General features: G+C 41.9%; 2 protein-coding genes across 2 annotated transcripts; one reads left to right on the top strand and one right to left on the bottom strand.

Annotated features, from left to right (window-relative positions):
* The first annotated feature begins 623 nt into the window (after positions 1-623).
* Positions 624-4,941, top strand: LOC109908333 (prostaglandin E synthase 3-like). Its single transcript, XM_020506969.2, has 8 exons — positions 624-881; positions 2,152-2,265; positions 2,576-2,645; positions 2,799-2,897; positions 3,118-3,207; positions 3,304-3,375; positions 3,545-3,563; positions 3,752-4,941. Coding segments are annotated over exons 1-8 (486 nt in total). The 5' UTR covers positions 624-879; the 3' UTR covers positions 3,772-4,941.
* A 771-nt stretch (positions 4,942-5,712) lies between these two features.
* LOC109888316 (lens fiber major intrinsic protein-like) lies at positions 5,713-11,975 on the bottom strand. Its single transcript, XM_020507263.2, has 4 exons — positions 10,801-11,975; positions 9,459-9,623; positions 8,950-9,030; positions 5,713-8,731 (listed from the first exon to the last, which is right to left on the bottom strand). Exons 1-4 carry the CDS (start codon positions 11,158-11,160, stop codon positions 8,546-8,548), a joined length of 792 nt encoding a protein of 263 aa, XP_020362852.1. The 5' UTR covers positions 11,161-11,975; the 3' UTR covers positions 5,713-8,545.
* Positions 11,976-12,473: the final 498 nt, after the last annotated feature.

Here is a 12,473-nt window from a genome sequence, read left to right on the forward strand (position 1 = left end):
CATGTAATTGTCAATAAAAGCCTTTGACACTTATGAAATGCTTGTAATTATACTTCAGTATTCCATAGTAACATCTGACAAAAAATATCTAAAAACACTGAAGCAGCAACCTTTGTGGAAATTTATATTTGTGTCATTCTCAAAACTTTTGGCCACGACTGTAGATGGGTGAGTTTTTTAAATTGTATTTCATCCATTTTGAATTCAGGATGTAACACAACAACGTGTGGAATAAGTCAAGGGGTATGAATACTTTCTGAAGGCACTGTACCTCTAGGCTGCTATACATACTTATTTGGTTTGTCATTCTATCGTTTTTCATGGGATTTTAGTGGTAATTACATTTATTTAGAATTATTTATCAGAATTAATTTTCCAGAAATAGTTTTACCAGCTCAGTGTATTCTTGAATTGAAAAAAGTAAGGGTGCGCCACTCCTTGCGCTTCAGCAGCACTACAACCCTGCCAGTAACGCCTGTTCATACTTGTGTTATACAGGGGAAATAGTTGACATTATGTGATACAGATCAACTATTTTTTTATTATTATTATACAGATCAACTCTGTGCGTGTGTGTGTGTGTGTGTGTGTGTGTGGGTGTGTTGCCACGGTAACAGCGTAGCTTACTTCAGGTAAAGCGCGTGCAAGAGACTTGTCCCTGCACGAGCGAAAGATCCAGAAACTTCTTTCGGACTGCGCGTGCGAGGCCACCGTGACTTGATTCTAGATGCGTCATTGCGCACAACGAGGAAAAGCAGTTACTGGTCTAGGATTGATATTTACATTTTGCCCTGTTGTTTTTCGCTACAGAAGAGAATATCCAGCAACACATCGTGGTTAATACTGCGGTCTGGAGTGGGAAGAAATAGATAGCAAGAGATGTACGTGTGGAACGGGGGTAGGAGGGAGCTAACGTTAGCGTGCAATGCATGGGATGCATATTCTTGGAAATGCGGGGTAGCTTGCTAGCTAGCTTCAAGCTTAATCAGCGTTTAACTAGGGCTGGCTGTGTCTGGCATGCCCAAACCTTTTATACGTGTATAGCAACGCTGCAATGATAGTTTCCATATTGTCCATGGGACACAGAAATGCAACGTTAATGTTATAGCTTGCTAGCGGGTGCCAAATGTAGCTATCTAACTAGCTAGGCCTGCTCTATGCTCCTTCATGCATGGGGACGATTAGTGGGAATGAATGGCGCGCATGTCAGTTTACAATAGTCGAAATGTCGGCTTTACACTCGCGCAATGATACTCGTCCATATCATCACGAGCCATAGTGATACTTTAATAATACAAGGCGGAGTCTTGGCTTCATAGCTAGCTAGTTATTCCTTTATTCACGTGGACTAGCTAGTTTTAGCTAGAGTCATATAAATAGCTATTAGCGAGCCATTTCCTTGCGAAGTGGCTCTTAGCTACTGGCTTGTTAGTTGGAGTTTCATGACATTCCATGTGGCCTGCTAGCTAGCTCATGAATTGATATATGGAAGGGTGTCGGAGCTAGTTAGCCAATAATACCTATAAGGCTTGGCCATCAAACCACTGAATTCAAGGAAGCCTTATCCCTTGAGACCAGTGACAGTGAGCCACCTGACAAGTATGACCTTGGATTAAATAAAGTTGATGGGTGGAGCTACACTCCAGCTGATAAGTTAATGTTCCTGATGTATAGTGTCTGAATGAACCAAACAATGTATTACCTTAGCTAGCTAATCAATGCTTAAAGCAAATGTGTATGCTTTCTGTTTCACCATGCATGTAGCAGATGAGTAGACAGCTTTCTAAGTGGCACATTATTCAGTTTTGCATCTATAATGAATGGCTGGAACCAGAGTGATATATAGATGGAACAAGCCCCCTATCCTTCCCACATTTTATCCCTTCATAAATGTATCCCCTATTCCCTAATGATGGTAGTGTTGGTAACTGTCAAACTATCATTCCCCTCGCCACTCCCTGTCATGCTAAACATTTGTCATAATGACACAGAGTACATAGAGTGAAATGTTGGCTAAACAAACTGGTACCCAGGCTATAATGATGGGGTGCAGTTTCCCAAATATGGATGGATGGATTTCATAATCAAAAGCTAGAAGACATTGATCACTGCTTTGTATCGGACTAATCAGTCTTCTCTATCGTCCTATAGGCAGCCAGCAACAGCGAAGTGGTATGACAGAAGGGACTCCGTCTTTATTGAGTTCCTGGTAGAAGACAGCAAAGATCTACAAGTGAAGTTTGAAAAATCAAAACTTGATTTCCGGTAAGCTGCTTCACCCCGGTACACACTAGTTTAAGTGAGACTGATTTTAGGCTAAATTGTGAGCTGTCTATAAATTAGGCCTACTGCAGAGACACTTGGGGAGGGCAGTTTCCTGGACACAGATTTAAACCTAATCCTGGACTAAAAACCATCATCTTCCTTTTAGCCCATGAATTAGATCAATCTTATTGGCCCTTACTGTCTGAATGAACAAAACCATCATCTTCCTTTTAGCCCATGAATTAGATCAATATTATTGGCCCTTACTGTCTGAATGAACAAAACCATCTATTTTACTTTGTCTTTTCAGTTGTGTTGGTGGGATTGAAACCCTCAAACACCATAATGAATTGGACCTTTTCGACTCAATTGATCCCAATGTAAGTATGTTTTTCATTTAGCTGCAGAATCACTATCTGCAATGACCCAGAAAAACCGCTGCAATGACCTGGATGTTAAATCGGCTGACAAAGAAGATCCCTCATCCAAAATGACTTGTAATATACCGATTATCTCTCTTCCTCTCGTTACAGGCATCGAAGCACAAACGTACAGACAGATCAGTGTTGTGTTGTCTGAAGAAAGCAGAGGCAGGAAGAGCATGGCCACGGTTAACAAAAGACAAGGCAAAAGTAGGAACTGTTTCAATGCGTAATACTATGTATTCTACCTGACTTTTTCTGCCCTGTATTTCTTGGCCTCCCGTCCATGTATCTTATTCCTAAAAGGCCAAACAGATTAGCACCCCTACCCTGAGACGCTTTGAATAGGCTCAGATCACATAAGGGCATTTTGTCTTTAATGTTGGTTAAAATCATTTTGATTTGGGATGTCTTGTTTTCTTTCCCACAGTTTCAATGGCTGGGTGTCGACTTCAACAACTGGAAAGACTGGGAAGATGATTCTGATGAGGATCTGTCCAGTTTCGACAAGTTCTCAGAGGCAAGCATGTCACGTTGCACAAAGTGTGTCATGTTTTAAATGTGTTACATGATATATATTTATAATGTTGAAACAATGATTTTTGCTTATTTTCAGATGATGAATACGATGGGAGGAGAAGACGGCATGCCAGATCTGGGCATGGGTGGTATGGAAGGTCTCGAAGAGGTCTGTTTATTTTCTGTCATCTAAATTCATTTTACAGCAAATATATCAAGGCAAATGCAAACATTTACCAGTGTACTATATACGGTGGCTGCAAGAGAAACTACTTGCTTTCTTGCTCTGTTGAGTTTTCCAGTTTTGACACTGAATCTCATATTGTTTTTATTTCCAGCACGACAGCGATGATGAAAGTAAGTTGTGATATCATTTTAGCACATGGTTAAAAGCAAGCAGCCAATTTTTATAGCATTTTCATGGTGCATTTCATTTGAAAGTTGTTCATAAGTCTCATACCATCCACACATGTTGTAGACTTGGTAGATTAGCTTTTTACCTTTTTTTTATATTTTTGACATTTTAATATTTGTAATTTTTTCAGAGATGCCAGACCTGGAGTAATGGTGCATATAAAGTCTGTAACCGATGACGACAAGAAATGAAAGCCTCAAAGGTCGGTTGAAGAGAGAGACGAGTTGAGTTGGTAGCCATATTTGAAAAAGGAGGAAATATCAGCAGTTTTCCAAACACGTCAGAGGAACCTCACTGAGGAGAGACTGTATCTGTCGTCATGGCATCGCAGCAGAGCATTCTCCAGCCAATGTCTTAGTGCTGTGCTTTGCTGTTCTAATTCTGCATGGACATTCAGTTGTTTCCATGATGTGCTGTGGGGTTCAGTTATACCGTGTTTTAACTTAACAACCAGGGGTGCCTTCAGCAAGGAACAGTGTTATGGAACGTTCAGATAGAATTACGTCATGTAGAACTAAGGTGCCACTGACATGTAGAATGAAGGAATCGTGTCGGCTCATCGTATTTCAATCTGCAACGTTTGACAATGTTTTCCTACTGAATGTGGCCCTGCTCTGATGGGATAGTCTGAAAGTTACTCTCCACCTTTTTATTTAATAACGTCAGTGAGGTTACGTATTGAATATCAACATAATTGTAAATTCTAACCGAAGAAAAAACATGTTTTAAAACAACTGCCTATTTTCAATAAAGTTGTTTCTTTTTTTAGTGAGAAATGACCCCTTTTGTTCGTACTGTACATTTTGTTTTATTTTTCTTAATATATTGAAACAAGTTTTAGCTCGGAACAAATATTTTCTCAATGTACGTTAACATCTGGAAAGGTATTAGAAATTAATGAATGAAATATGCATGTTCAACTTATTTTACAGTATAGCATAAATTGTAAGTTATAATTGAAAAACCTTTCAATCACATTTTGCAAGGATGCTTTTGCTTTATTTAACATCGTACATACAGAACATTTGAAAAGTATATACCATTGGGGTAACTCTGTATTTGTTGCATGCTGTTTTGTATAAAACAAGCAGCAAATTATTTCTTCCACATTCAAAGGGGTGCAGAAACGCAACAAAAAGAACTTGTCATTAAATTACCAAGTTTAATTTGCACTCGCAGTACAAAACAAATAAATGCACGTGTTAAAACAGATGCACTACTAGGTTTCGCCAACCTATATCGTAGATCATGTTGATGAAATATCGGTTTAAATGCGGTGGGAATTTCTCCACATATTTCTAATAAACTGTCTCTGACTAAGTTGTTGTTGTCCGGTTTAAAAAGTATCTTCTCACGTAGTGAGAATAATATATCTTTGACCTAAACAGATTAAAGGGATATAAAGGGCATGACAACATGAACAAGGGTCATCTGTTATTACAGCATGTGAGAATTAGTCTGTTGAATGCTAGTACATGCTATGACCACCAGGTGGTGTTGATGGTCTATATACCATGGCTTCATACCCAGATATAACCATTGATGCATCATTGGATATTACACAGGAGTAGGGTACTGAGAGCATCTATACAGATTAGAAACCAACATAGCATTATGTTCTGCCAGATAATGTACCTTTTGGACAGTCCCACTTGAAGTTTTCATTTCCTCTAAACAAAATGATTGTTGGTTCAGTTTAGGAGCATGCTGAATGTCGGCACTGCTCACCATTCATGGACTAGAATGAGTAAACACTCGATTCTGCTGATTGGGGCTTTTGTTTTGTGTCAGTAATAGATGGTAATATTCTCCTTTTCAAAGAATTATGCACAAACCATTCATTCCAAATATTTTTTGAATTTGTTTATATACATAAATGTAATTTCCCTGTCCATGGAGTTCTATCACATTTATATTTGGGTTAGATTTTACAATTGGATAAGAAATAATGTGTATTATACAGATGCAAGGAAAATATGTTGTGACTGAATGGCACACCTGTCACCCCATTGGTAATAATGAACCTAAAACTGTTCCAGTGTTCTTTTCTACAGTTCAATCTAGAAGAAAACAGACAAAGACAGAAAAATCTGAATTTTAGGAAGTTTTTAACATAACAATTATAAATCCAGGATTCTCTGATTATTAAAGTATATAATATGTTCTTGATAGGATCTAAGCGTATGGTTATTACATATTTTCCCCATACCTTTCATAACTAAATGGTCAAAGAGGAGAAATTGTATAGCTTTGAAATTATATTGTCTATCTATCCAGTTTAAAAAAAAAAAAAATTGTACACTGTACATCACAAAGCTTTTCAATGGAATACAAGCATCATTATTTGAATTTTAAAAAGTAAGGAAACCTATTATATCCATCGCTGGGGGAATCAAGCGGAATAAAAGTGAATGTAAAAAGGAGAATCAGTTTACATGTCTGGTTCAGTTTACTTCTCTACCAAGCAGTGGAAACAGAAAGGGGGTGTAATAGCACAATGAGCTGGTTCAACGATGCAGTACCCCTCCCTCCATCCCATCAACTGTCCTGTCATCATTAGATCAGAACACAAAATGTCCGTCTTGTAAACAGAGGGAGGAGGTAGGGGGGTAAAGCAGGAATGGAGGGAAGAGGGGGACCAAGGAGTCGGGGGGGGGTAAACGTTTAGTTTACCTCACATCCTCACCCAGACAGTAACACAAAGCTAAAGCATTTAGTTGCCTCAGTTAACACGATCCTCTTCTGTTTTTACCCCCCAGGTATAAGAACCATAGCCTGGTTTCAGATCTATTTGTGATGTCTTGCTAACTTAATGGCAACATAGCACAAACAGATCTGCAACCAGGCTATAAGAACCTGAGTTTGGAGGGAAAAACAGACCTTAAACCGACCCCTCTCCCCCTAGAGAGAGATGAGAACCTCTCCCCCTAGAGAGAGAAGAGAACCTCTCCTCCTAGAGACAGATGAGAACCTCTCCTCCTAGAAAGAGAAGAGAACCTCTCCTCCTAGAGAGAGAAGAGAAACTCTCCTCCTAGAGAGAGATGAGAACCTCTCCTCCTAGAGAGAGAAGAGAACCTCTCTTCCTAGAGAGAGAAGAGAACCTCTCCTCCTAGAGAGAGAAGCGAACCTCTCCTCCTAGAGAGAGAAGAGAACCTCTCTTCCTAGAGAGAGAAGAGAAACTCTCCTGCTAGAGAGAGACGAGAACCTCTCCCCCTAGAGAGCGAAGAGAACCTCTCCTCCTAGAGAGAGATGAGAACCTCTCCTCCTAAAGAAAGATGAGAACCTCTCCTCCTAGAGAGACGAGAATCTCTCCTCCTAGAGAGACGGGAATCTCTCCTAGAGAGAGACAAGAACCTCTCCTCCTAGAGAGAGAAGAGAACCTCTCCACCTGGAGAGAGAAGAGAACCTATCCTCCTAGAGAGAGAAAATAACCTCTCCTCCTAGAGAGAGAAGAGAACCTCTCCCCGGCCGAGACAGAAGAGAGATTTAAAGGATATGTATAAGAAAGAATCTACAATCAACACTACAAAGCCAGTTTGATTTTTTTTGTTATTAAGTAAAATGACACAAAATAAAAGCCAATCCAGCTATCACACGCCTGTACATGAAACCGCTGTAACAGCAAAACCTTTAATGAAAAAAAAAACCCAGCATTCCAGAAACAGAGCAAAACATAACAGTCTGGCACAGATAATACTGATACTGAACTGCATACAGTAGAAACCCTTTTATGTCTTCAGGCACTTATCATGGCTGTAAAAAGTCAAAGTTGACGAGAGACATCAGGTCAAAGAAGTGGAATTTAGTAATACTAAATGAAAAATAATATACAATTTCAAGATAATGTGTTTAAATAGAAATGGAGATTGAGTTTTTGTGTGTGTTAATTTTCATATAAATCTGACTGTTTGTGCTCCCCTAGAAGAGACAGTCTACAATTAGACAGAACCATTTTTAAAAAGACAGCTAAAAATTGAAGGGCTTTTGGACAAAAGGGGAGCACTCTAAATATGTTGCTAGTAATGAATCAGAACTTTCATTGAAGGAAGAGGGGGACAAAAGATGCTTCTTTCCCTTAGAATAGGCTGCAGTCTAACAAGGTACAAATCTGTTGTTCTGTCACTGAACAGTCAACCCACTGTTCCCCCGTAGTAGTCATTGTAAATAAGAATTTGTTCTTAACTGACTTGCCTAGTTAAATAAAGGTAAACTACGTACTGTAAAACAGCATGATGACGAACAAAGGAATTGTTAATGAAAAAAATAATAATAATAACAATGGTCTCCTAAAACACGCACAAACAACACAACGCATGACTTGAAAATATAACTAGAGTTGAAAAAAATCCCTAGAAATTCTTCAAGGGCATAATAATAACATACACATTAGGTACCAGAAGTTTCATAAAAAAATGGGAAAAGCATGAAGTTCACTGCTCTACTGTAGCTACACTCCTAGCAGACTACAAAATATAGATAGAAAAGAAGAGAGAGAGATGCCCCTGTCCTGAGCAGTTACAGCCACCTGGTCAGCCAGGACTGACCCACTCCCTACACAACAGGCCGCAAGCAGGGTGCTTTCTTCAGTGGCCACTAAGTCCTCTTCTTACTACCCTCCATCTTTGTCCTGCAGTCCAAGGGGGGGGGGGGGGGGGGGGGGTCATAGTTCACAGGTCGGAGGAGGGTTAGAGCTTTGGCTGCCCAGTAATTCAGCATGTACTGTTTCTGGATCAGCAGAGCAAGGATGAGGAGGGTGAGAAAGGTGGAGTTGTCGTGGTGGTCTGTGTGTACTATGTGGGTGTGTGGGTTAGAGAGGAAGAGAAATGTGTGTGTATGTGTGTTGGGTAGGGTTGAGGGTTCAGAGGAGGTTTGTGTACAGAATAGGGGAATATGGAGTTCAGAAAGCCAACCTTCTTCACCAGGCTTATAGGGCCTGAGTCTTGAGCTCGATGGGCTCTCCTCTGGCGTCTTGCTGGCTCTCAGTCTCTGGGGGCCTGGTACCCTTCAGGATGGCCATCCTCTCAGAGAGACTGCGCATGCGGGGGAACAGCATGAAATCATAGATAATAGCTCCCATAGCACCGCCAATCATCGGACCCACCCAGTACACCTGCCACAGGACCAGAACAAAGAGAGGGAAGAGAGGAAGACAGAGACACACACACAGAGTGAGTGAGAGAGAGAGAGAGGGGGGGGGGGGATATGTTGGTGAGTTCATCTAGCTACATGTCACATTACACAGTTCTAAACTCCAAACAACACATTGTAACTTGTTTTTAACTTGATGTAAATGTTGTGGCTTTATAAGGTGTGAACAAAAGGTCTTACCCAGTGGTTGACAAATTTTCTGACCAGCACAGCGGGGGCGAAGGACCTGGCAGGGTTCATTCCAGTACCAGTATAGTACATCTACAGGAAGGACAGTGGATCAGGGTTATGTTTAGGTAACAGTGTGTAGAATATGCAGTGGTCAAAAACCTCCCTGCATCATAATCACCCTCTCTCGTGTCCTGACCAACCACATCAAAACAATGGATGACACACTCCTCCCTTGTAGTCACAGGGATGGATTAGTCAGGTTTTACTGCTTCTGTCATTGTCATCTAATCATTCATCATTTAAATTGACCGAAACCTAAATCCCCAGCTTTTGCCTATTATATATGCTGTTGTGATCATATTGTTGAGTCATAATGGCCTCTCTCTCCAAGACTATGTCTCTTACGCCACCTTCATCCCAGTTGACCCTGTGTCTAAGCTCGTTTTCACCCCGATACAATTCCCTATATAATCCATGGTCTATAAATATATATTTGATATATTTGTAATATGTCTTACCCCCAACAGATGTCCTATGAGAACAGAGAAGCCGATGGCCAGGGCGGCAGAGCCCAGGCGTCCGTTACGCCTCTCGTCGGTCACAGCGAAGATGCAGACAACCAGCTGCAGGGTGAGGAACACCTCCACGGTTGTGGCCATGCCCAGGCTGATACCTGGCTGCAGCTGGACAAGGGGTCAGAGATCGAACACGGCTTAGTGAATGGTTCCAGTTCACTTTTGGAAGTCATATCAGCTCCACTGGTCGATGTGAATAACTTCAGCAGTCAGTCAATCAATCGATCAATCAATCAACAGGTTGAACCTTAAACACATCAAAATGGCTCACGGAGAAAAGATCATTAGCAAATCTTACATTGTCCATGCAATCTAAAGAGTGGGGTTTTTGTATAATTACCTATTCATAACGTCTAACATTGTAAAAGAAATACAGTATCCACAACCCTGGCCATGTTTTATTAAAGACTGTTAGACTGTTATATAACCAACACATCTGCCACAGGCCTTCTATTAGGACCTTTAAACTGAGTTACTATATTGTCTGATAATCACAATGTTAGAAAGACTGAATTGGAAATTCTAATAGACCACCTAATTGTGGTTACACACACAGATGTTCTTTATCCCCTGTCAAGTTCATTTCATTCATTCAAATGGCAGATGAAAATGGAACTCTGAAATGTGTGATAAATACTTTCCTATCAGGGTTGGGATCAATTCCATTTCAATTTAACTGAATTCACCTGTCATGGGTCAAGTAGTCCAAAGATTGTCTATTATATTGACAAGATAGTCAACTGACTGCTCTAACAATGGAAATACTGTCCTCAAAGATGGAAAGCAGGCGGGAGGAGGCGAGATAAGGTGGGACAATTCTTGCCAATGAGAGAGCAGATACACGTGTGAACAACATGCCATAAAGATAGAGGACTCATCTTTGTATCTCTGCCATCATAGCGTCAGCATGGGCTCATCTCCATTTTAAAGTACTCTATTTTCTTCTTCTTTGACTGATTGCTCCCAACTCATAGGAATCCCCACCCAGTTGACTACATTAAAATGGTGGAATCCCATAATGGAAAAGCCCTCTATCTGTCTCTATGGCAACAGACACTACTCTGATAGTCATAAAAAATAAAAATTGCCTCATGCCTCATGCGTCCACGTATATATCAGTGCATTCGTAACAACCTAACCTGTCACGTAGCAAATTAGCAAAACATTTTTGTGTTGACCAAATTCGACACTCTCATTTACCTCACTTTGTGGGCTTATTTTCGTGGATACATTTTGGTCGGAGTAAAACTTCTCGCTTTGCCTCTTTCTCTCTGGCTAATCTTACCATGTTGAGTGCCAGGTTGCCCCTCATGTTGTTGGGGGTGACCGAGTAGAGCACAGCGGCCCCAGCCAGCGCCCCCAGACACTGGGCCACGATGTAGAAGACAGCGCGGAACAGGGACATCTGGGAGCCAATCAAGTAGGCAAAGGTGACAGCCGGGTTGATGTGTCCACCACTGATGTGACCGATGGACTGGATGAGGGTGGCAGCGGCCAGGCCGAAGCAGAAAGCCACGTGGAGAACGTTGTGGGACCCGGTGGTCCAGCGCAGAGCCGCCCCCAGACCGAAGAACACAAAGAACATGGTGCCATAGAACTCAGCGAACACCGCCCGCCAGAACGACATGGAACGGAACTCCCACATGGTGGCCAAAAAGTCAAGAGGCTAGCCCAAATGGCTACCCCAAATGTGTATTCTCCTTTAGAGTGAGTTAGCTCTGCTCACCGTATCAATAATGACTTATCTCAGTGATGCCTTCAAGGTAAGATAAAAAAAAGAGAGAGCAAACTTCAAAGCAAAATTGGCCCCTAAACCTAAAGATGCTTCCGCACGTAAACAACAGTTCCACATGCAACTCTCTAGGAGTCACTAACTTTACTGACTTCCAATGATCTGCAATGTTGCTTTCTGTAAGCTGTTTTCAGTCCAGTTATAGAAAACCGCGTCCTGTCTGTGTGGAGCGGAGCGTGGGTCTCTGTGCGTCTATATGGCAACCCTGCTCGTCCTGTCTGTGGAGCGGAGCGTGGGTCTCTGTGCGTCTATATGGCAACCCTGCTCGTCCTGTCTGTGTGGAGCGGAGCGTGGGTCTCTGTGCGTCTATATGGCAACCCTGCTCGTCCTGTCTGTGTGGAGCGGAGTGTTGGTATGCCAACCCTGCTCGTCCTGTCTGTGTGGAGCGGAGCGTGGGTCTCTGTGCGTCTATATGCCAACCCTGCTCGTCCTGTCTGTGTGGAGCGGAGCGTGGGTCTCTGTGCGTCTATATGCCAACCCTGCTCGTCCTGTCTGTGTGGAGCGGAGTGTTGGTCTGCCAACCCTGCTGGTCCTGTCTGTGTGGAGCGGAGTGTTGGTCTGCCAACCCTGCTGGTCCTGTCTGTGTGGAGCGGAGTGTTGGTATGCCAACCCTGCTGGTGGTTAGTAGAGAAAAGGATGTCCTGCAGACATTCAGCCTCTCTGTCAGAGCAGGGAGAGCCCATGGGACTATTTATAACAGCCCAGGGCCACGGGCCCCCGGGGGAAGGGGCTGGGAGGGTTCACCGTACAACACAACAGATCAACACAACAAAAATACTTAACCCTTCTCTCACCCTGACCTCTCGCTGCCCAGTGCCCATGCCAGGGATCATCATCCTAACCCTAAACCTGAACTCTGAGGTTCATATAGTTCATATAGTCCAGGACACAGATAAAAGGTTGATGGAGGAGATTTTTGAAAGGCTATAGGTTTGAATAGACATATTTTACTTTGATCATGTGTAAACTCAGGAAAATCCTATTGAACAGGTACCAGTAGTTTGGGTGGTATTCCTAATTGTTAATATTGATAATGTTAGACGTTGAGGTCGGTAAGGTCAGATACTTGACATCCTACTACTACCAGTAGTGGATCGCTTTAGACAAATAGCAAATCACATTTTATTCGTCACATGCTTCGAAAACAACAGTGAAATGCTTACTTA

This window comes from Oncorhynchus kisutch, linkage group LG17, assembly GCF_002021735.2.
Source record: "Oncorhynchus kisutch isolate 150728-3 linkage group LG17, Okis_V2, whole genome shotgun sequence".
NCBI classification, from domain to species: Eukaryota; Metazoa; Chordata; class Actinopteri; order Salmoniformes; family Salmonidae; genus Oncorhynchus; species Oncorhynchus kisutch.